At 46.5% G+C, this 22442-nt stretch overlaps 1 protein-coding gene across 1 annotated transcript in view; it reads left to right on the top strand.

The window, feature by feature from the left end:
• Window positions 1–22442, top strand: part of LOC138504694 (peptide methionine sulfoxide reductase MsrA-like) — a 351651-nt gene that overhangs the window by 192102 nt on the left and 137107 nt on the right. The window contains exon 4 of the mRNA XM_069625255.1: window positions 1366–1470. Within this exon, the coding sequence (XP_069481356.1) occupies window positions 1366–1470 (105 nt within the window). The remainder of the gene's footprint in view (window positions 1–1365; window positions 1471–22442) is intronic.

The following is a 22442-nucleotide window of genomic DNA, read 5'->3' as shown; positions in this document are numbered from 1 at the left end:
AATACCTTTAACATTTAACATTTAAATTCAATGATAATCTACTTTCAGACCACAGGCATGAGTCCGCCTGCGCGGTATTATGCAGAATTATGGTTTTCAGCGCCTGCATGTGAACGCAGTACCACCTCGGTCTGTTTCTCTGTGGACTCATGCCTCCACTACCTGTGCTTGTGTTTGACTTCATGGTCACAGGTTCGAATCCTGGCATGTCCGCTCAACCTTTCATCCTTCCAAGGTCGATAAAATTAGTGCCAATAAATTGGCTACAAATGAACATCTGTAATCTGTCGAAACTCCAAGAAGACCCTCTGGCAGTGAACGTGCACCCTACATATCCCCCTATTGTTTTATGTTACAAGGCTATGTGCTTTCTGCGCATGTGCAGAACTGCAGAATTTGTAGTTGTCCAATCACAAAACCATTCGACGGAGAATTATGTCGAGTTTGTAAAATAGTGTAGAATAATTATCCCTATGTCTAGTTGTTAATACGCTCATAGAGAAAAAAAGGGGCGATTGAGACGGATCTCCTCGCTTACAAAAATGGTCTCCACGGATACGGAATCCTCAATCCGGCGAAATGAGAAAGACCCTGCCCGAGCCGCCACGAGGTGCACCGGCAGTGATCCGCCAGAGAGGAACGTCTAAAGCTCTGCTATGGGTTGTCTTTGATTTACTTTTAATTTACTAAAGTGCAATATTTGAGAGAGAAGAGCGTGGGTGATTCTTGCTCCTTAAGAGGGGGGAGCAAGGGGGCGGGGAGGTGATTGCCAATGGGATGGGAGCGTGAGCTGTACACGGTTGAAAATAATGACTTCAGTCATGTGTCAATGTATTTTCCTTCACTGTGGTTCTTTCAGTCAGGATAGTAAATTTAAAGCCATATAAGATGTGTTGAGGCTAAACTTACTTTGCATGTTGTTAAATGAAGGTCCAGGATATGTAAAATAGAGCAGTGCTCAAACTCTTTGTGCTGAAGATGCTATTAGTGATTTCTATACTGACAGGTAGCTTTATTATGGGATCTGTGCACGGTTCAAGGCCTGTTATGAAAGGAGGTGTTTGTTTATGTTATCTGTGTTTTTTACACTTCGCTGCCATCCCCCATGGATTCACATCCCCGACCCTTCCAGAATCCCAGAGCAATTTTGACCCTTTCCATCACTGATCTTCCTGCAGTTGTTGTTCCCCCAGGGCCTGCGTTTATATGACGACAGCCAGATGGTAATGCTTAGTGATGATGCAGACACGCGCTGAATGATGCCAGTGGTGGCGATGATGATGCGCATCATGACATTCGGTGATACCCGCGGGCGGTGATGGGTGATGTTGCGTCATCAATCTGACTTCTTTGTCTTTCCTGCAGGCCAAACAGCGCACATTGAGGTGGTGAGAGTTGTCTACGACCCAAAAGTAACCAGCTTCAAGATTCTTCTCAAACTCTTCTGGGAGAGCCATGACCCAACGCAAGGTAACGCATAGCCCGCGCCTTTCTATTTCTCTGCACATGCGACTCCCGGTGATATACTGTGTGACCCTAAACAGGCACAGATGGCTTGGCATCCCCTAAGGCCGGGGTCTGTGACCCTTGGCTCACAAGAAGTTTGGGACTACAACTCCCATGAGCCCTAGCCCACATAATCAATGGTGAGGAATCGTGGGATATCTAGACCAAAATATCTGTAGAGCCAAAGGTGCAGACCCCTGCCCTAAGGGTTAGAGGCTTGTAAATGAAAATATTCCGAATGTAATGGATGACTAGACCCACCCCCGCCCCCCACCCGTCTCCAGCATAACTGCATTTTATTCATCCAGTGCTGGGGCGTGAAACAGCACCAAATGTTTCATCTGCATCCGCTGGCTTTTTCAAGCCAAGTAAAATACATACTGCAAAGGGAACCGGCCTATATGTAAAATGATAGTGAGACAGAAAACCAATAAAGCAAGAATTGAGCACCCATTGACTGCTCAGTTCATCAAAAACAATTAACAAAATTGGCAAACCAGCAGACTTAAAGTGTCCACATGCTACTAAAACATGGGAACAAGCACGGGAAGGGGGAGCTGTTGAGAAACACAGAAATACATAAATACATTGCTGCATATTGTCACGAGGTATTATGCAGCTTTTTATGTTTACACAGAATTTTTTTGAGGAGGCCTCCAACCCACCTCGCACCCAACCAGGGGTGTTGCTAGGTCTGGAAAAGACCCGGGGCTACGCTATTGTCAGAACTGTCAGGACTGGGGGCTAGCTAGCCTTTTGGTTGTAGAATCTGATATTCCATCGGGGGCTATTACCAAAAGACCAGGGGCTATAGCCCCCTTAGCCCCCCCCTAGCAACGCCTCTGCACCCAACCCCCACCAGCAACCCTTTTCCCAATAGACCAGGAACCAGGCCGGTGTGGCGTCAATGAATAATTGCTAAATGTATTATTTTAATTTTCAATCAGTACAAAATGATGATAGCAGCCACAAATGTTGTGGCAACACAATGCACAGGCTTCTAGAACATAACCAGGTCAAGAGAAACTTCAATGCCACACCAAATTTGTGTTGTAAAAAGCAATGCTAAATAATGTCCCTCTGATTGCAAGAAAGTTAAGCGCCCCCCTGTGACAATGGAAAACTGGGGTTTTCAATGATTCAATACTACACAGCACACAAGGGAACTTTGGGCTGTTTATACTAGAGGACAAATAGGGCTTAAAAACAGACTAGCTAGCACACATAGGAAATCCGATTTTTAAACAGGCAGCATGAGAAAGAAAAATAAAAAAATAAAAGGGGATATAATTCAAATTTGTGATCAGGGTATGATAGAGAAGGAAAGATAGAGTTGGACAAATGATTTTTCTAAGGTGAAAAGAAAGATTTGGAATAACGAAATGCAAATCCCACTAAATTTAGCTGGAGCTGGAACTGCCAGGCAAGCTTAAACTATGAAAAATGAAAGAAAGGCAACACCAATTCCAAGCTCAGAACATGATAGAGGAAGGGGAATACTCTATGAAAATCACTGTTTAAAGGATGAAAAGAAATATTTGGAAAAACGAAATTGGGAATCACACTGAATTTTGCTGGAGCTGAAAATGACAGGCAAGCTTAAAACCATGAAAAATTAAAGAAAGGCAATACCAGATCCGATCGCAGAAGATGATAGAAGAAGGGGAATACTCTAGGTAAATCACTGTTTAAAGGATGAAAAGAAAGATTTGGAAAAACGAAATAAATTTCAAATCCTACTATTTTGGCTGGGGCTAAAAATGACACACACGCTTTCAACAATGATAAAGGCACACAGGAACCACGGTTTTCAGTGAAAATGACAGGGGCACTCACAGGTATGTTTTGGGCAAAGAGATTCTCACCGGGGGAACAACAGTTTGGGTTTAATAGGACAGATGTAAATGGGGATTTGTTTTTAAACACACAATGTAACACATGGACAAATTTGTTTTTTAGCTCATAATGGGAACAATTCTTTTGGAGCAACGCTGTAATTACTATACCAATTAAATAACAAGACTGGGCCCAAGATTGTTGATTTTGAATTGCAACAATATTGATCCGTGAATTTCAATGGGGGAATTAATTGATTTACTAAGCCAAATATTAGGGAAATAACTTACTTAATTATGCAAACAAAAAAAGGACTTTCCAGGGGAAAGAGAACTATAATCAACGGGTACACAAGGGATGATCTTGTTCCATAGGAAAATTACTTGAATGCACAGATGAACACCATATTTGTCAAGGGGAGGGTTACCAAAATGCACAGACAAATAAAATACTTTTCAATTGAAAAATGACTTAATTTCCCAAACAGATAGAATAGAGCATTTTTCCTTATGGGGACACTCTAGGGTGGTGCTAGATAGGAATTGTTGGCTGTGGAAATCTATAATTACAGAAGAAAAGGACTCTATAGTCATCAATGGCGCCAGGGCTCCACTGTAGGGACCATCAAAGGGGTCAATCAAGGCCTCACTCTGTCCTCCCAATCACCAGCTAGAGCTCCCTGCTTCCCTTCAAGACTAGGCCCAAATTTATGCAATGATAGCCCCAGATTTTCTGTCAACTGCAGACCTCAAATTTTGTAGAGAGAGCATCTTCAGCTGAGGAGGAGTAACCTATTTATAAGCCAAATGACATCACTGCTGTGTCATCCTCCTCGCACAACTGATTGGTCAGTGGTTAAGGCCCCCCCCCTCTGTCAGCCGGTAGGCTCAGAGAAGGTAGGTATGATTTGAGCAGTCAGGGGAGGATACCCCATCAATCATCTGACAAAACAGGGGGTTGGATTTGGCTTCTGGACTTGGAAGTCTCACCTTTTAATAACTACCCTTTCTCATCATGTTATGTCACCTATGGCCCCATTTCCAGATACTATATTTGTCAAGCAGTCGCCTAACCCCTGTATGAGTACGTGGGACCTATTGGTGCAAAGCCATAGTTTCCCCTCATTTCCACCCAAACCATATTACTGAAAATACAGGCATTCGAAGGAAGAACACCTAGAACCTGTTACACATTTTCTCAAATTTTTATGAGCGTCATATTTATGCAGAGATCATAATCAATTTTCCCTTATAACTTTTGTTAAGTTGGGGTCACCAAAATAATTTACGGTTGAACAGATGCAACTTGCAGACAGCTTTCCAGAAATCTGCACATGACTATTCTGAGATGGATATTGGGGATATTACAAGACCAAAAGCAATTCTTCCCATTGTGTGCAATGGGACATCAACCCCTCTATACAACTAACCCCACTCTCTGAGATGTGGGGCTGTGATGTCACAAGGGTTGCTGTTCCTGCTTCAAAGGGCTGTTGGCCAGCCACAGCGGATTTTATGATGTACTTAAGTGCTTTTGGTCGTAAACTGGGAAAGCAGAGCATTCCTCAATCCATCCCTTTGACAACCAGTCTTGAGCACAGCCAGTATTACACAGTAGCCCACAGCAGAAATGAAAGTGAAACTCCAGCATTTCCTGCACTGCAAGAATTTTCTTAAATCAACTATTAGAATTGTACAATTACAATATGTAAATACCTTCACACAGTGGTTTCCTGCAATCCCTGATTATAGAAAGGCTACATAATGTATTTTACATGACTTTGACTGAACACGTGGACACTTCAAGTGTTGGTGTTTAAAAACACAATTACAATTTTGCTGCAGAAAGTTCCAGCTGTGACCCTTCATTCTGTTGCAGTTTCACATTACTCCACGTGGATTCTGTGAATTATGTCGTTTCATGATGGGCTCATGATGCTCACATGCACAGTTCCTTGATTATACGTTTGCCCCCCTTTTCAGGAGCATCTCTCTAATACAAATGAAGGGACTTTAAAGACATTGCTTTTGGTCATAGGGAAAAACTCCATTCTGCAGTGCAAGTTTGCACACACATTTACATGCTGTCTGCCGTGTTTTTGCTAAGATGGTCTCAACCTTTCCGGATCTTTCTCAAAAGGATCATGAGGTCTTCGCCTCATGTGTGGCAGGGAATATTTTCAGGCCCCCCCAAGGCTTAAGTAAATAACTGTTCTCCTTTGTGGTTTGGGCAAGGGCCTCACTTTGCACATACTCATGTGCAGGCCTGTAGTTATGGCATTTTAGGGATATTTCACCCCACAAATCTCCCCTCCTAGCTCTGTTATAACTTTATTGAGAGAGAAGAGCTAGGAGAGAGAGGGGTGTTCATTCAGTCTCAAATTCTCCCTTGGATAGCAGCACTTCAACTGACTGATGTGCACCCATTTCTCTTCCGTTTGTTCTCGATTAGGAATGTGGATCTTATAGGCGACAGGTGAAATTTTGTCTAGAATTTCAAAGGGCCCGCACCAGAAGGGAAGAAATTTCTGCTCCTTGGTCTGGTTCCTCTGAAAATTGCACAAGTAGACCCTGTCTCCTATTTGATATTCTTTTTTAGTGGTCTTTAAATCGTAGTGGGTTTTCATCCCCTCTGCCGATTTTTCCTGATTCCGCTGATCGTACACAAAAGCATGCTGAAGGTGTTTTCTCAGATTCTCAATATATTCATGTGTCATGGACGCGTTGATCAGCATCTGCTTTTGCGCTCTGTAGAGCAGATGCTGTGGTAACACCATTTTTCGTGCAGTTATTAACTCGAACGGAGACATCTTTGTCACAGAAGATGGTCTAGACCTGATGGCCATCAGGACTAGCAGTAGTTGAATGTCCCAATTAGGCCCAGAGCCCACCACAGACTTATTTAGGATGCCCAGAATCATTTTATTGTACATCTCAACTCCCCATTTGAGGCTAGGCATTAGGCAATATGGAGTTTTCTCTTTACCCCAAGTAACTCCTATATCTTTATCATCACCTAGCTGGTGAAGTGACTTCCTCAGTTTGACTCAATCCTCTGGGGAAGGCACAAACACGAGAAGATGTGGTTGATCATCAGGGCAGCAGCAATTTCTGCCTTGCAATTTGTGGCCGGGAGCCATTCCACCCATTTGGTAAACAAGCATGTTACCGTTAACATGTACTTGTTTCCTCTAGAGGAGCGAATCACGGGTCGATGAAATCTACTTGCCTGAAATTGCGCACACACAAGACACCCCTTCAAATATTGGTCGAGGTCCTGACCCATGTGTGGCCAGTTTGTGACCTCTTGCAAAATTTCCAAAGTAGTATGAAACCCCCAATGACCGGCTGTGGCCACGTCATGGGCGTGACTTAGCATCAGACTTCAGAATGAGGTAGGTAACACCCACTGGTCACATCCAGAGATGGATCTCCGTACCAACAAACCATCTTGGAGTTGGAACATTTTGGGAAACTTCATCAACACCCGGAGATCCTCTATCCCGACATAATCGGTTTCAGTCAGAGGAAAATTCACGGGGTCTTCAATGTGTTGATAACATTTCCCAATTATTGCATCCCCTTTCAGTGCCATTATCAAATCAGCATCTGGGGTATCCTTACTCCACTGGGCTGTTGAAAGTTCATTTTGGGCAAGTGTTTGGGACCTGGTGACAGCAGCAACCTGGATTTCCACCAACAGGGACTCGATCTCAATAAGATCCCCATGGACGGCTCTGGATTTGGTCAACTGGTCAGCCAGGTCATTTGCGGTTTGTCTGTGTCATGATCTCTGCTTCCAAAAGGTCAGGGTTTTCCCAACTCCCTTGGAAGCAGATCCATAACCCAGGTTCCGAGTGCCAACCAGTCCCAATTGGGACCTTTTGGACCCAGTCCTGGCGCCAGTGGCACCAGGCTCATAAATATGCCCAGTCCCAGCGCTGGAAGCGCCGGGCTCATAATGCTTGGGTGGACTTACCTTCAGCAGACCATGCTGCTTACTTGCCTGCCAGTTGAGCCTCTGATCCTCTTCTGTTTGGAACTACTTTTCCTGTTGGGTGGGGCTGGAGCCACTCCCTAGATTCAGAACACTGGAACTCTTCTGGAAGGCAGGAACTCTTTTCTTACCAGGAACTCTTTTCTTACTTAGGCGTGGCTGTGGAAGGAGACACCTAAGCACTACAGGAGGCTATTTAAACCACACCCGGTGGATGAATCTTGCTTTGCGTTATTCTGCAACCTCTGCAGCAGAACGCTCATCGTGTCTTCTGCATCCGGTCCTGGGCCTAAGGAAAAAGGCTTACCATCCTGAATCCAGTCTTCAGCAACACCTATAAAGACAAGAAAGAACAGGTTAGCATTCCGGCATCTGAAAGGCAAAGGCTTACCATCCTGAATCCAGTCTTCAGCAACACCTATAAAGACAAGAAAGAACAGGTTAGCATTCCGGCATCTGAAAGGCAAAGGCTTACCTACTCTTCGTGCGCTCCGGAGGTCTTCACACTGCATTCCGGCATCTGAAAGACAAAAGTTTACCAACTCTTCGCACGCTCCGGAGGCCTTCGGTGCTGCATCCCGCATCTGAAAGACAAAACAAGGTGCGTTTAAAGACATTGGGGAACTTTAATACTCACATGCCATTACTCCTTTCCACATCTAATCCAGTGGGTATTCCGGCACCCTGCAGCCGCTCCGAACTCGTACCTGCAAAATAAAAAGACAGTTAGAGCACATAGTGAAGCAGGCAACAAGCGCTTACTTACGTGCTTCCAGGCGCTTCTATTCATCACACAGGCTCCATCTTCAACTCATTTCAGCCCGTCATCCGCCATCGCCGGAACCCTGCAAAACAAGAGACATCATTACTAAAGACTTTAAAGACATTTGAATGACTCGAAACTTACGGTTCGTGCAGTAAACGACGGACAGCAGTCCTCTGAAGTCAAGAGGCCTGCGCTACCTATCCAGTGAAGAAACTGGTTACAGCACCCTGCCCCGAGGCAGATGGAGAGCTCGGCATTCACTTACCTAAGGTGAGAGCGTTAACCTTTGGGGGTCTACAGGAGAGGAGAAAAGGAAAGAGATAGGGACACCCCAATAACCCCAGTTCATTAACCCCATATTTTCTATCTGCAGACATCTTACTCTACACGTCAGGCATACAGTGCACAGAGGTCCAGCCCAAAGAGCCAACCGGGTGCTACACATCCCCTTTGAAGATACGGTAGTCGCCCAGTCAAGACCGGCGCCTCTGCGAGAATCAGGTGAGCGTTACAGAACGCAAAGCCTACCGCAAAACTCTCGCCCAGGCGCTATGGAAACCTCGGATACTGACCCCCTAGCCCGGTTACTTGGGGAACTAAGGGCAGAAGTGCATGCAGCTCGTCAGGAAACGAATGCTCTAAGAAGGGAACTAATTATTTCCAAGGAGAGAACAGACAATCTTGCTAGACAAGTGCTACAGTCACAAGCCGGACAGACCCCGTTACCCGCATGAGGGGCAAATCTTCCTTCAACATCCTCTATGAATCCAGTGCAGATCAACCTACCTGGGAATGTACCTCTGGCTCCGCCCGAACGATTTTCTGGTGACCCAAAGAGGTTTGCAGTATTTATCAATCAGTGCCGGTTGCACTTCTTATGCCGGCCAGCAGCCTTTCCAACTGATCAAGCAAAAGTAGCTTTTGTACTTTCGTACCTTAGTGGCAATGCGGCAGACTGGTCGATCCCTCTAGTTAATCAAGATGATCCGGTTCTCCATGATTTTCAAGCCTTTCAGCTTAGTATGGAAAAACTGTTCGCAAGACATTCACAGGGGCAGGTCTTGGACAATGAGCTTCTTTCGTTGCGACAGGGTAATCAAGACCTTTTGGCTTATATTGCATCTTTCAATAGACTAATAGTGGAAACTCAATGGCCTGAGGACAAAAGGATTACGCTGTTTTATAGAGGTCTACGTGGAGAGCTCAAAGACGTTTTAGCCCAAGTAGTGAATCCCCCACAAGACTGTTCGGATTATATAGACTTGGTCGTTCAAATAGATCACAGGCTGCAGAACAGGAAGGCCGATCGTTCCAAGTTTGATGCTCGAGTATTTTCCAAACCGCCAACTCCTTCCAAAGGAGTAGACTCCGGGGAACCCATGCAAATAGGGGGTCTGAAAGGTCCTCTAACACAAAGGGAGCGGGAAAGGAGGAAACAGTTGCAATTATGCCTATATTGCGGAAACTCAGGGCACTTTCTTCGAGACTGTCCGGTGAAACCTGCCAAGAAGGCAGTAGGAGCTGCAGTTACCAAAGTTACAAACTCTGAGCAGGGAAACAACCTCGCCCGACAAGAATAGAGGTCCTCTTGCCGAGCGTGAAAACCAGTTCCGTGACCTCGCATTTCGTGATACCTATGGTCCTCATTAGCCCTGATAATCTGGATCGATTACATGCAATTGAAGCTTACGTCGACAGCGGTGCCATCGGCAATTATGTGGATCATGAAATGGTTTTGAGGATGAATCTAACTCTTTGTCCCAAGGCTGTAAAGGACATCATTACTACGGTGGATGGTACGGAGATAGCCTCCGGGCCAGTAACGCATACCACTCAAGAGGTGACGCTAGTAAGTCAAGATGGACACCATGAGAAGATCGTGTTCGATGTGATCAAGGCCCCTCAGTTTCAGATTATTCTAGGAATACCTTGGTTAGAGAAACACAATCCTCTGATCGATTGGCGAGCAAGAACGGTCCAGTTTCCAGAATGTGTCTCTACTTGTCACCCTCCACCTGGTGTTGCACTGGCCGCAATTTCTTCAGAGACTCCCCAGTTACCTCCCGAATACCTAGAATACCAAGATGTTTTCCGGAAGGATCAGGCTAACTCTCTACCTCCTCATAGGTCTTATGACTGCCAGATAGACCTGATACCTGGATCTACTCCTCCTTGTAGTAGAATTTATGCCCTCACCGAGCCTGAGAACCTTCACCTTCGACAATACCTGGATCAATACCTGGCAAATGGGTTTATTCGTCCTTCCAAGTCCCCTGCTTCTTCAGCTTTGTTCTTCGTTCCAAAAAAGGAAGGAGACCTTAGAACTTGTATCGATTATCGCTCCCTGAACCAGATCACCGTTAAGAATAGATATCCGTTACCTTTGATCCCTGAACTCCTGGACCAAGTCAGAAAAGCATGCATATATACAAAGCTGGATCTTAGAGGAGCTTACCACTTGGTACGAGTAAAAGAGGGCGATGAATGGAAGACGGCCTTCCGCACCAAGTATGGGCTATTTGAATATCAGGTCATGCCCTTCGGACTTTGCAATGCCCCGGCCGCCTTTCAATATTTTATGAACGATGTCCTCAGAGAGCTCATAGATGTATGTGTTGTTGTTTACATTGACGACAACCTCGTTTATTCTTCATCGGAATCTGAACATCGGAAACACGTGAAAATGGTCCTCGAAAGATTGCGTCAACACAAACTTTTCGCTAAATTGGAAAAATGTGTTTTCAACGTGACTGAAGTTGAATTCTTGGGATTCATATTATCACCTGGCGGAGTGCGTATGGATTCAAAGAAGGTCGATGCAGTTTTCAAATGGCCATCACCATCCTCCGTAAAAGGTGTGCAAAGCATGTTAGGCTTCGCTAACTTTTACCGCAGGTTTATCCCCGAATTCTCTCGAATAGTCCAGCCCATCACTGCCTTGTTAAAGAAAAACAAACATTTTGAATGGTCTACCGAGGCGGAACAAGCTTTCCAGGATTTGAAGACTAAATTTATCTCTGCACCAATCTTAAAACACCCTCGCCCCGAACTCCCCTACATCGTGGAAACTGATGCTTCAAGCCTTGCCATGGGGGCAGTTCTATCACAAAAGGACCCGGTAACCAATCAGTTGCATCCCGTGGCATTTTGGTCCCGCAAATTCTCGCCTCCTGAAATCAATTACACGATTACTGACAAGGAACTTCTGGCTATCAAGTCTGCCTTTAAGGCTTGGCGGCATTATCTGCTGGGGGCCCGACACACCGTTACTGTGATTACGGATCACCGAAACCTGCAATATTTGAAAACCGCAAAAGCCCAATCCTCTAGACAACTCCGTTGGGCATTATTCTTTGCCGAGTTTGACTTCATAATTACCTATCGACCTGGTACAAAGAACGGTAAAGCCGATGCCCTTTCTCGGATGGGAGTGGAAGAACACTTGGTCAACCCTAAACCTGTACCAATCATTCCCGAACAAAGAATTCTGGGTGTAATCGCCACAGAATCCATAGAGGAAGTTAAGGATAAAGCCAGGCAACTTGTAACTCCAGCAGACATACAGAATTGGCATCTGCAGGGAAAGGACTTTGCAGTAAAGGACAACTTATTGTATTTCCAAGAACGGTTATACCTACCCAGCACAGATTTACAGAAAAAAGTAATCTCTTGTTATCACGACTCTTTAATGGAAGGTCATCCCGGTATAGCCAAGACCTCAGAAAAGATCAAGCGCTACTTCTGGTGGCCGTCTTGGAAAAAAGATATCAGAGACTTTATAATGTCCTGTGGAGTATGCGCCCAAAACAAGAGTCAAAAGGAAAGACCAGCAGGCCTCTTACGCCCTATTGACATCCCACCTCGCCCTTGGCATACGCTTTCTATGGACTTCATCACCGATCTACCTCCATGCTCCGGATACAATACGATTCTAGTAATCGTGGACTTATTCTCCAAGATGGCGCATTTCATTCCGATCAAAGGCTTGCCAACAGCAGCAACTCTGGCCCGAGAATTTCTCGAAAACATCGTCCGACTGCACGGTTTTCCTTCGGTTCTAATTTCGGATCGAGGTAGTCAATTTATTTCTCATTTTTGGCGAAGTTGCTGTCGGTCGGCTCAAATTGATGTGAGACTATCGACCAGTCACCACCCTCAGACCGACGGACAAACCGAGAGGACCAATCAAACTCTGGAACAGTATTTACGCTGCATGCTGCAACAAACTGAAAAAACTTGGAAAGATATCCTTTGGATAGCCGAGTATGCCTACAATAACTCTGTCCATTCGGGAACTGGGAAAACCCCGTTTTTTCTTTTGTACGGCAGTCACCCTCGAACCTCGGAGTTGGATCCCCTCCAAGATCTTGAAACACCAGCAGTAGACTACCTGCATTCTACAATCACCCAAGCCTTTAAGGAAGCTGTTTCTCACCTTCAAAGGGCTAAAGAACAATACAAGAAAGGAGCAGATCAACATCGGAAGGAAGCCCCTCACTATCAAGTAGGGGATCAAGTCTGGTTATCCACCAAATATCTATCTCTAAAAGGGCCACGCACATTCAACCCAAGATACCTTGGTCCCTATTCCATCACTACCATAGTAAACCCAGTAGCGGTCAAGTTGGACTTGCCCCCGCACATGAAGATACATCCGGTCTTCCACGTCTCTCTATTAAAACCCGTGCAACCTCAAACCCGACTAACCAAATCTCCAAAACCTATCCTAGTGGATGGAGAACTCGAGTTTGAAGTCAAAAGCATTCTGGACTCCAAGATCTCCAAATCTAAACTATTCTACCTAATTGACTGGAAAGGCTACGGCCCCCAAGAGAGATCCTGGGAACCTGCTGAAAATGTCCACGCTCCTCGCCTAATCAAAAGATTTCACCGAACATTTCCTGACAAGCCAAAACCCCCGGAGAAGCCCGGTTTGGGAGGGGCCTTGAGGGGGGGTACTGTCATGATCTCTGCTTCCAAAAGGTCAGGGTTTTCCCAACTCCCTTGGAAGCAGATCCATAACCCAGGTTCCGAGTGCCAACCAGTCCCAATTGGGACCTTTTGGACCCAGTCCTGGCGCCAGTGGCACCAGGCTCATAAATATGCCCAGTCCCAGCGCTGGAAGCGCCGGGCTCATAATGCTTGGGTGGACTTACCTTCAGCAGACCATGCTGCTTACTTGCCTGCCAGTTGAGCCTCTGATCCTCTTCGGTTTGGAACTACCTTTCCTGTTGGGTGGGGCTGGAGCCACTCCCTAGATTCAGAACACTGGAACTCTTCTGGAAGGCAGGAACTCTTTTCTTACCAGGAACTCTTTTCTTACTTAGGCGTGGCTGTGGAAGGAGACACCTAAGCACTACAGGAGGCTATTTAAACCACACCCGGTGGATGAATCTTGCTTTGCGTTATTCTGCAACCTCTGCAGCAGAACGCTCATCGTGTCTTCTGCATCCGGTCCTGGGCCTAAGGAAAAAGGCTTACCATCCTGAATCTAGTCTTCAGCAACACCTATAAAGACAAGAAAGAACAGGTTAGCATTCCGGCATCTGAAAGGCAAAGGCTTACCATCCTGAATCCAGTCTTCAGCAACACCTATAAAGACAAGAAAGAACAGGTTAGCATTCCGGCATCTGAAAGGCAAAGGCTTACCTACTCTTCGTGCGCTCCGGAGGTCTTCACACTGCATTCCGGCATCTGAAAGACAAAAGTTTACCAACTCTTCGCACGCTCCGGAGGCCTTCGGCGCTGCATCCCGCATCTGAAAGACAAAACAAGGTGCGTTTAAAGACATTGGGGAACTTTAATACTCACGTGCCATTACTCCTTTCCACATCTAATCCAGTGGGTATTCCGGCACCCTGCAGCCGCTCCGAACTCGTACCTGCAAAATAAAAAGACAGTTAGAGCGCATAGTGAAGCAGGCAACAAGCGCTTACTTACGTGCTTCCAGGCGCTTCTATTCATCACACGGGCTCCATCTTCAACTCATTTCAGCCCGTCATCCGCCATCGCCGGAACCCTGCAAAACAAGAGACATCATTACTAAAGACTTTAAAGACATTTGAATGACTCGAAACTTACGGTTCGTGCAGTAAACGACGGACAGCAGTCCTCTGAAGTCAAGAGGCCTGCGCTACCTATCCAGTGAAGAAACTGGTTACAGCACCCTGCCCCGAGGCAGATGGAGAGCTCGGCATTCACTTACCTAAGGTGAGAGCGTTAACCTTTGGGGGTCTACAGGAGAGGAGAAAAGGAAAGAGATAGGGACACCCCAATAACCCCAGTTCATTAACCCCATATTTTCTATCTGCAGACATCTTACACTACACGTCAGGCATACAGTGCACAGAGGTCCAGCCCAAAGAGCCAACCGGGTGCTACACATCACCTTTGAAGATACGGTAGTCGCCCATCAAGACCGGCGCCTCTGCGAGAATCAGGTGAGCGTTACAGTCTGGTCCCTCTATTCTGGAATGACCCTTGATCGTCTTCCAGTAGATGGCCATCTCATTAGAGGTGACCAGAATATCAATAGATTCTATTAGGTTGCCATGCTTGAGTGGTTTATTGTTCGCACACAGCATGCCTCTGGTTTTCCAATTTATCAGGTGCTCCAAAAACCCGTTCCGGACATATTCTGAATTGGTGATTATGACCAGTTTGTGGAGTAGGTGTGGAGTCGGTGTTGCACGGCAGTGAGGATCGCCTGATGAACCGCCATCAACTCCACCACCTGACTACTTCGGGGACCGATCTTGTACCTGGCGGAGGGCTCCAGGGCATCATTCACCCAGGCATTCCCAACTCTGACCACCAGTCCCTTTTCCCCTTTGTTATCAACGTGGTAGGAGTACCCATTCACATAAACTGTGGGCATCCCCTGGCACATGTCTTCTTCATAGACTTTGTGCTGTGTTTTTAGACTTTCGTCCTCAAGACAGTTTTCTGAAGCACAATCATGTAAGTCAGCCAAATCTTGCGTGAAGGGACGCTTCTTGTTTTGGCCATATCTGACCTCCATAGGAAAGCCTTGCATGGACAGAATCCAGGAAGTCATTCTGGAATTATTCACATTCCATTGCCCAGATTTTGTCACTTTGGAGATATTGCAAAGGCTGGTGAGGAGTCTCTGCAATGATGTGCTCCCGCTGGATGAACGGGTGGTAATGTTTCAATGCCCACACCGTTGCCAGGAGTGCCTTCTCACAATCGTTGAATTTTTCCTCCACAGAGGATAAAGTCTTACTCGCGTAGGAGATTCTTTTACCCTGTCATGCTTCTGGTATAATACTGCTGTTAAGCACGTCATCAAGAACTCTGTCTACAAGAAGAACTCCTTGTTTTTGACGGGGCAAGGTAGACAAGGCGTTTGTGAGAGGCTTCTCTGCAGTTATTTTACTGCTTTGGCTTGTTCTGGACCCCACTCCCACTTGACCCCAGTCTTTATTAAATGGACCAAAGGTCTCGTGACCTCGGCCTAGTTTTCTGTGAACTTTCTACTGTAATTAGTCAGTCCAAGAAGGCTTCTCAGTTGACGCAGAGTTGTGGGGTCTTTCAGTTCTAGTAATACCTCCACCTTTTTCACCTGGGCATAGAGACCTTTCAGGGGTGATTTCATGCTCTAAGAAGTTCACGTGGGTCTTACACCACTGCGTCTTCTGGAAGGACAGTTTCACTCCGGCTTCCTTCAACTGGGTCAGAACATAGCGGATTTCCGCTATATTTTCCTCCACGGTTGAGCTTTTAATTAGGACATCATCCACATAGGCCAGGTTTCCCCTTTCACCCGAATCTTGCATGGCCTTGTGCAGAAAGATGTTAATTTAATTGCCTGAGTTTATATATACAAATGGAGTTCAGGTCCATGTGTACTGCTGTCCCCAAAGGTAAAGGTCAGCTTGTACTGGTCTTCCCTACACACGGGTACTGTCCAGTATCCATTGGTCAGGTCAATGGCGGTATACACCTTTGAACCTTGGATCTGGGCCAGTCCCTGATCAAGGTAGGGAAGAGGCCATCGGGACATGTGGACCCATTTGTTTAACTCCCTAAGGTTGTCATGATCTCTGCTTCCAAAAGGTCAGGGTTTTCCCAACTCCCTTGGAAGCAGATCCATAACCCAGGTTCCGAGTGCCAACCAGTCCCAATTGGGACCTTTTGGACCCAGTCCTGGCGCCAGTGGCACCAGGCTCATAAATATGCCCAGTCCCAGCGCTGGAAGCGCCGGGCTCATAATGCTTGGGTGGACTTACCTGCAGCAGACCATGCTGCTTACTTGCCTGCCAGTTGAGCCTCTGATCCTCTTCTGTTTGGAACTACTTTTCCTGTTGGGTGGGGCAGGAGCCACTCCCTAGGTTCAGAACACTGGAACTCTTCTGGAAAGCAGGAACTCTTTTCTTACCTAGGCGTGGCTGTGGAAGGAGACCCCTAAGCACTACAGGAGGCTATTTAAACCACACCCGATGGATGAATCTTGCTTTGCGTTATTCTGCATCCTCTGCAGCAGAACGCTCATCGTGTCTTCTGCATCTGATCCTGGGCCTAAGGAAAAAGGCATACCATCCTGAATCCAGTCTTCAGCAACACCTATAAAGACAAGAAAGAACAGGTTAGCATTACGGTCTTCAGTGACAGCTCTTCACTAACCTGGTCCATCGGCTGTCACCAACGCCTCGCGCTGCATTCCGACATCTGCAAGACAAAGGCTTACCTACTCTTCGTGCGCTCCGGAGGTCTTCACACTGCATTCCGGCATCTGAAAGACAAAAGCTTACCAACTCTTCGCATGCTCCGGAGGCCTTCGGCGCTGCATCCCGCATCTGAAAGACAAAACAAGGTGCGTTTAAAGACATTGGGGAACTTTAATACTCACGTGCCATTACTCCTTTCCACATCTAACCCAGTGGGTATTCCGGCACCCTGCAGCCGCTCCGAACTTGTACCTGCAAAATAAAAAGACAGTTAGAGCGCATCGTGAAGCAGGCAACAAGCGCTTACTTACGTGCTTCCAGGCGCTTCTATTCATCACACGGGCTCCATCTTCAACTCACTTCAGCCCGTCATCCACCATCGCCGGAACCCTGCAAAACAAGAGACATCATTACTAAAGACTTTAAAGACATTAGAAGTACTCGAAACTTACCGTTCGTGCAGTAAACGACAGACAGCAGTCCTCTGAAGTCAAGAGGCCTGCTCCCCTTATCCAGTGAAGAAACTGGTTACAGCACCCTGCCCCGAGGCAGATGGAGAGCACGGCGTTCACTTACCTAAGGTGAGAGCGTTAACCTTCGGGGTTCTACAGGAGAAGAGAAAGGGAAGAAGAGAGAGACATTTAATAACCCAGTTCATTAATCCCATATTTTCTATCTGCAGACATCTTACCCTTCGAGTCAGACATACAGTGCACAGAGGTCCAGCCCAAAGAGCCAGCCGTGTGGTACACATCACCTTTGAAGATACGGTATACGCCCAGTCAAGACCGGCGCCTCTACGGTAATCAGGTGAGCGTTACAAAGGTCTGCGCATAGTCTCCATTGGCCATTAGGTTTTAGGATCCTCAGTACCTGATTATTAAAGGTACTGTGGACTGTACAAGTTACCCCACGGGACTCTATGTTCTTTATGATTTCCGTGAGAGGCAACCGATATTGGTACCTTGGTCTATGGGTATTGATGTAGAATGTATGTCGGTGCGACCACAGTCGTACGATTCCATGGCAAAAATTTCTTGAAAATCCAGAAACACCTGTTTCATCTTCTTCTTTTTCTCCTCGGTCTCACAGGCATCAGCAAGGTTGATCCATTCCTCAAACATCTGCCTGAAGCCTGGAAAGACCTTGGGTTTGGCAAGCTCTGTGGTAGCCTCCAGCTGCGTGGCGAGATCTCTGGTGAGTGTGCTGGCCAGGACAGGAGATTTCAGGTAGGAGAGGCAGCCACTGTTGACCTGAAATACTACCTCATCCTTCCTGATGTCGCAGGTTACCTTTCCCCCACCCGCGTAAGGGCAGGAAGAGTACACCAAAAAATTCCCCCTTGCCGGGTGAAAATCTTTTCTGGAGGTAAGTCATCGTCACAGTCGCAGCAGTCATTGGGGATCTGTCCCATGATTTAATTCCCTAAGTCAATGGAGAAATGTTGGTCATCGACCGCCATTCCTATAAAGGTGTCTGTGCCCAGAGTGATACTCCTAGGGTCGCTGTTATCCACCACTTGTGGAACGGTGTTCTGTTCTTAGTCAACTAATGGTGTCATGTTCAAATACAACCGCTGCTGTTGGAGATGAGGATTTAAATTTACATGAGGGTCTGTGTTTTGGAGTTTCTGTCCTCTCTTAATTTTTAGGGAAATAATTTTCGGGCAAGTCCTGGGATGGTGACCTCTTCTCCAGTTGGAATTTCAGTTGCATACAGTAGCAATTGAGCTGACCGAAATGCCTTTTCAGGATTGTTAAAGCCCATGGGGTAACCAGCCAGTAGAGATCAGACTTTGTCATTAATGAGGTCCAAATTAATTGCAAATCAATTGAGAATGTCACTGCCTAAGTAGAAGGCAGAGGGGACACCTCGCACGACCCAACAATTATGCTCTATGCTTTTATCACCAATGGAAATTTTGGGCAGGCAGGAGATGTTTGGAATCGGGAGTTTCCAGGGCCATTTCCCACTTATCAATCAGTTTAAATGTGGGAATGGTCTGATATTTTGTGAGTTTCCTGAATAACGCTTTGCTGTTGGAGCTTTTTCCATTATTCATGCATACATTGGCGAGAACAGGCTCCCCACCCTCATTTACCTGAATTGGGAGGAACAGCTATTCACCCTTTTTCTGAATATCGGCCAAGCTCTGAGCTGGTTTCTCACCACTTTTTAACATCTCTGACGTTTCTAGAAAATCAAACTTCTTACTGCACCTCCTCAGAGGTACTCAGCCTTTCCTCTCCTTCCCTCAGGAGCTCACTGTCTCCCAATCTCTGGTTCTCTCCAGATTGGACTACTGTAACAACCTCTTTCTATATCTACCTGCCTCCACTCTCCGCCCTTTACAACTAATCCAGAACAGGACTGCAAGACTTGTCCTTGGCCTCAAGCCCTGGGATCGTATCCCTCCAGCTTTGAAATCCCTCCATTGGCTTCTAGTGGATGCAAGGGTTACATTTAAATCCCTGTGCATTGTCCACAAGGCTTTCTGGGGACTGTGTCCAAAATACCTCCGTAAATACCTCCCCTCTCGAGCCCTTCGCTCCTCTACTTCTAACTCCCTCAAGGTCAGTTGTTTTTCAAAGAAACGTGCATGGGGTAGATTACTGTCTTCAGCTGAGGCCTACCTTTGGAACAGCCTCCCTGCTGCCTTGAAACTTGAGGAGAACCATCTCTGGTTCTGAAAGAACCTCAAGACCTTCCTCTTCGGCTCTGCCTTTTCCCCTCTTCTCCCCTGCTGATCTGTTCTCTCTCTGGCACCGTGCACCTGGCCACCCTCTGTCCTTCGGGCCCAGGTGCTTGCTCATCCTGCCACCCTCCTACACTGCCGCCAGACCACCAGTTGCACAGGGGTCGGTATCTGTACCCATACAGTCCCCTACCCACTTTTCCTCTGCACTGTCAGATATACCCTATCTGACTAACCTAGCACTTGCCACTTGCTGGCAGCACTACCACTGTATAGCTTTTATTTATTTATTTATTTCACTTATTAATATTTATTCTGTTCTCTCCTCTGTTCCGCACTTTCCACATCTCCCCCCTTCCATGCACTTCCCCCTTTTCCCTTTCCCATGCATTTGAGCGCTCTTAATGTCAGTGGGTCTAGTACAATCTTTGTTTTTGTTCTCCCCTGTTCCCCTCCCTTTGCCTGGTCGCGCTCTGAAACACGTGTGTATGAGCACGATATAAATAAAATATCATTTCATTTTCATTTCATGGGTTTTGGGTTTTCCTCAAATTGTGGATCAGTATAGAATATCAGTGTATTTTCTTCCAGTGTGGAATGCCACTTAAAACTGGGAGGAAGGCAAATATTCAAGAATGGAGAAGGATTCCCATCACCATTTGTTCTCCTACACAACTCCAGTTATGTCGGGGACTCAATTTTGTCAGACCACTGCTTAACCATATGGCATGTGCTGTCTAGACTTACATAGTTGGTGCTGTGTTTTAATTTTATGGGCCGGTTAGTCTGTGTCCAGACGACGTTGTTTACACAGTCTATCAGGTGTGACAACCTTCGGAGGAGGTCATTCCCTAAGAGACAGGGTGTTCCCTCTGGAGTAACGACTATAACCGGTGTTTCACATTGTGTCGCCCAATTTTGATCTCCAGATCCGCAGTCCCCTTGACGAGAAGGTTCTGTCGAAGTTCTGGAGTTGTCCAGGAAGAGGTGTGAGGGGAATCTGGTGACTCTCCCCCCTTTTATGAATTGATTTGATCAAATGCCCCTTTGGATAGGAGGGTGGCTTGGGATCCTCTATCCACCAGCGCTGAAAATGTACACTGCCCTTGCACCCTGACGGGGGCATAAAACCTACCTTCTTTATCCTTCATGTTGCAAAGGAAATGGACATTTTGGGCCAGCTTTATTTTGAACTCCGACATTGTGTGACCTGTCGGAGTTCGGGAATATGTGAAGAAAATTTGGCATCCTGAGATTTGGGGGATTTGGGAATCCCCTTTTTCCACTGATTCTGTGCTATCCCACTTTTCCTGGACACAGTCAGTTGAACCGGTTTGGGCAGAGAATCCCTCATTCATTTCTGAGGTCTTGGGATGACATTTCTGGGGTTCAGGGATAGGCGGTTCTAGGTCAGTCCCCATACTTACCCAGTCCAAGTCAGGGTCGTTTCGGACCCATTTTTCTTTGGTAGGAATCCCCCCATCCTTGAAAGAGAAGACTTTCTTCACAGAATCCCTTAGGGATTCTTGCCCTTCAAACTGGAGGACACGGACATCCTCCACAAAATGGGTCTTATTGATCACATGGTTTCTCCTACTTACCCTCTGTTCCCTAGGTTGCTGTTTTTCGAGGGTAGGAGATTTGCGTTCAGGATCAGAGGTTTCTAGGGGCTTTTCATGGGTGAGGAAGGAAGCTTCCTCTAGGGCTTTGCATCCCCCTTCCTACCGAGCCTCCTCCTCTGGAACCTATGGGTTGTCGGGGTTTTCTGCCCGTCATTGTTCCGGGGTGCCAGACCCTTGGTTTGAGCTGTTCCGGGCAGCCATGTTCATTTGATGGCTCTGCTGAGTGCTTAACATGCAACCCAGGTCTTGGGTCAAGCTCTGGACCTGGCGCTCCAGTTGTGACACCCTCACTGGCTGATACGGGGGTCCTGGGTCAAATCTTTGCTGTTCTCGGAAAGGGTAACTATCCTTTCTCCCAGAGTAGCCTTGGTATTGCGGGTTTCTCGGGTAACCCTCCATTCTTGGTCCCCTGTCTCCTTGATTTGGGGGTTTAGACTCCTGAAAGCAGGGAGAGAGAGAAGGATTGTTCTGAATGTTGGGGTTTGGAGGGTACCTGGGGAAGAATCTTAAACTGGAGGGTGGAAAATTACTGCCCTCCTGAGGGAAGTTTGAGGGGAAGTATGGAGGAAAGTTTCCTGGGGTTGTACTTACCTGATTTGATCCCCCCTGAGTCCATACGTACTCCAAGATGGTTCTGCTCCCCTTATTCCTCAGGCTAATGTAGTCGTCAGAGTCAGGTGACACATTAGCCTGCACCAGACTCAAAGAGGACTGTGATTGTTAAGCTGTCTATCTTTTAGAGAGAAATGTGAACATTAGCCTGCTCAGACCCATACTAGATTGTGAATGATAGCAATACCACACTTACTTAGAATTGCGAACATTAGCCTGCGCCGGAACCCGGACAAGATTATGAATATTGGCATTGTCGCACTCAGAATTGTGAACGTTAGACTGCACCAGACTCTGACAGGATTGTGAAGGTTAGCCAGAGTCGCTTCTAGATAGAAATACAAATGTCGGCATGTCCCACACTTGAGTGGAGCTGTGAACATTAGCCTGATTCGCAGCTGGATAGAAATGTAAATGTTAACATGCCCCACACATGTATTACTGTGTACCCTGCTCTCCTGTTCCCCATGCTGTTGCTGTATATTCGTATGCCCCCTCCTGTCGCTGTAAGCCCAGCCCCCTGTCTCTGTGTCCATGTGTCACTCTGTTCCCTGCCATCCTGTTCACGTGCCTGATCTCAGCCGCTTTAAAGATAACCATCATATTACTACTCTTACTCTCTACTATACACCATCATTCTACTAGAACACAGCTATACCCCTGATTAATTCAGCCTAGCTGTTCACATAAGAATACAACCCCATGAACACCTCATCACC

This window comes from Ambystoma mexicanum, chromosome 11 (genome assembly GCF_040938575.1).
Source record: "Ambystoma mexicanum isolate Mex_15411 chromosome 11, UKY_AmexF1_1, whole genome shotgun sequence".
Taxonomy (NCBI): domain Eukaryota; kingdom Metazoa; phylum Chordata; class Amphibia; order Caudata; family Ambystomatidae; genus Ambystoma; species Ambystoma mexicanum.
Note: the sequence above shows the minus strand (reverse complement) of the source record. Positions and strands in the feature narration are given on the sequence as shown.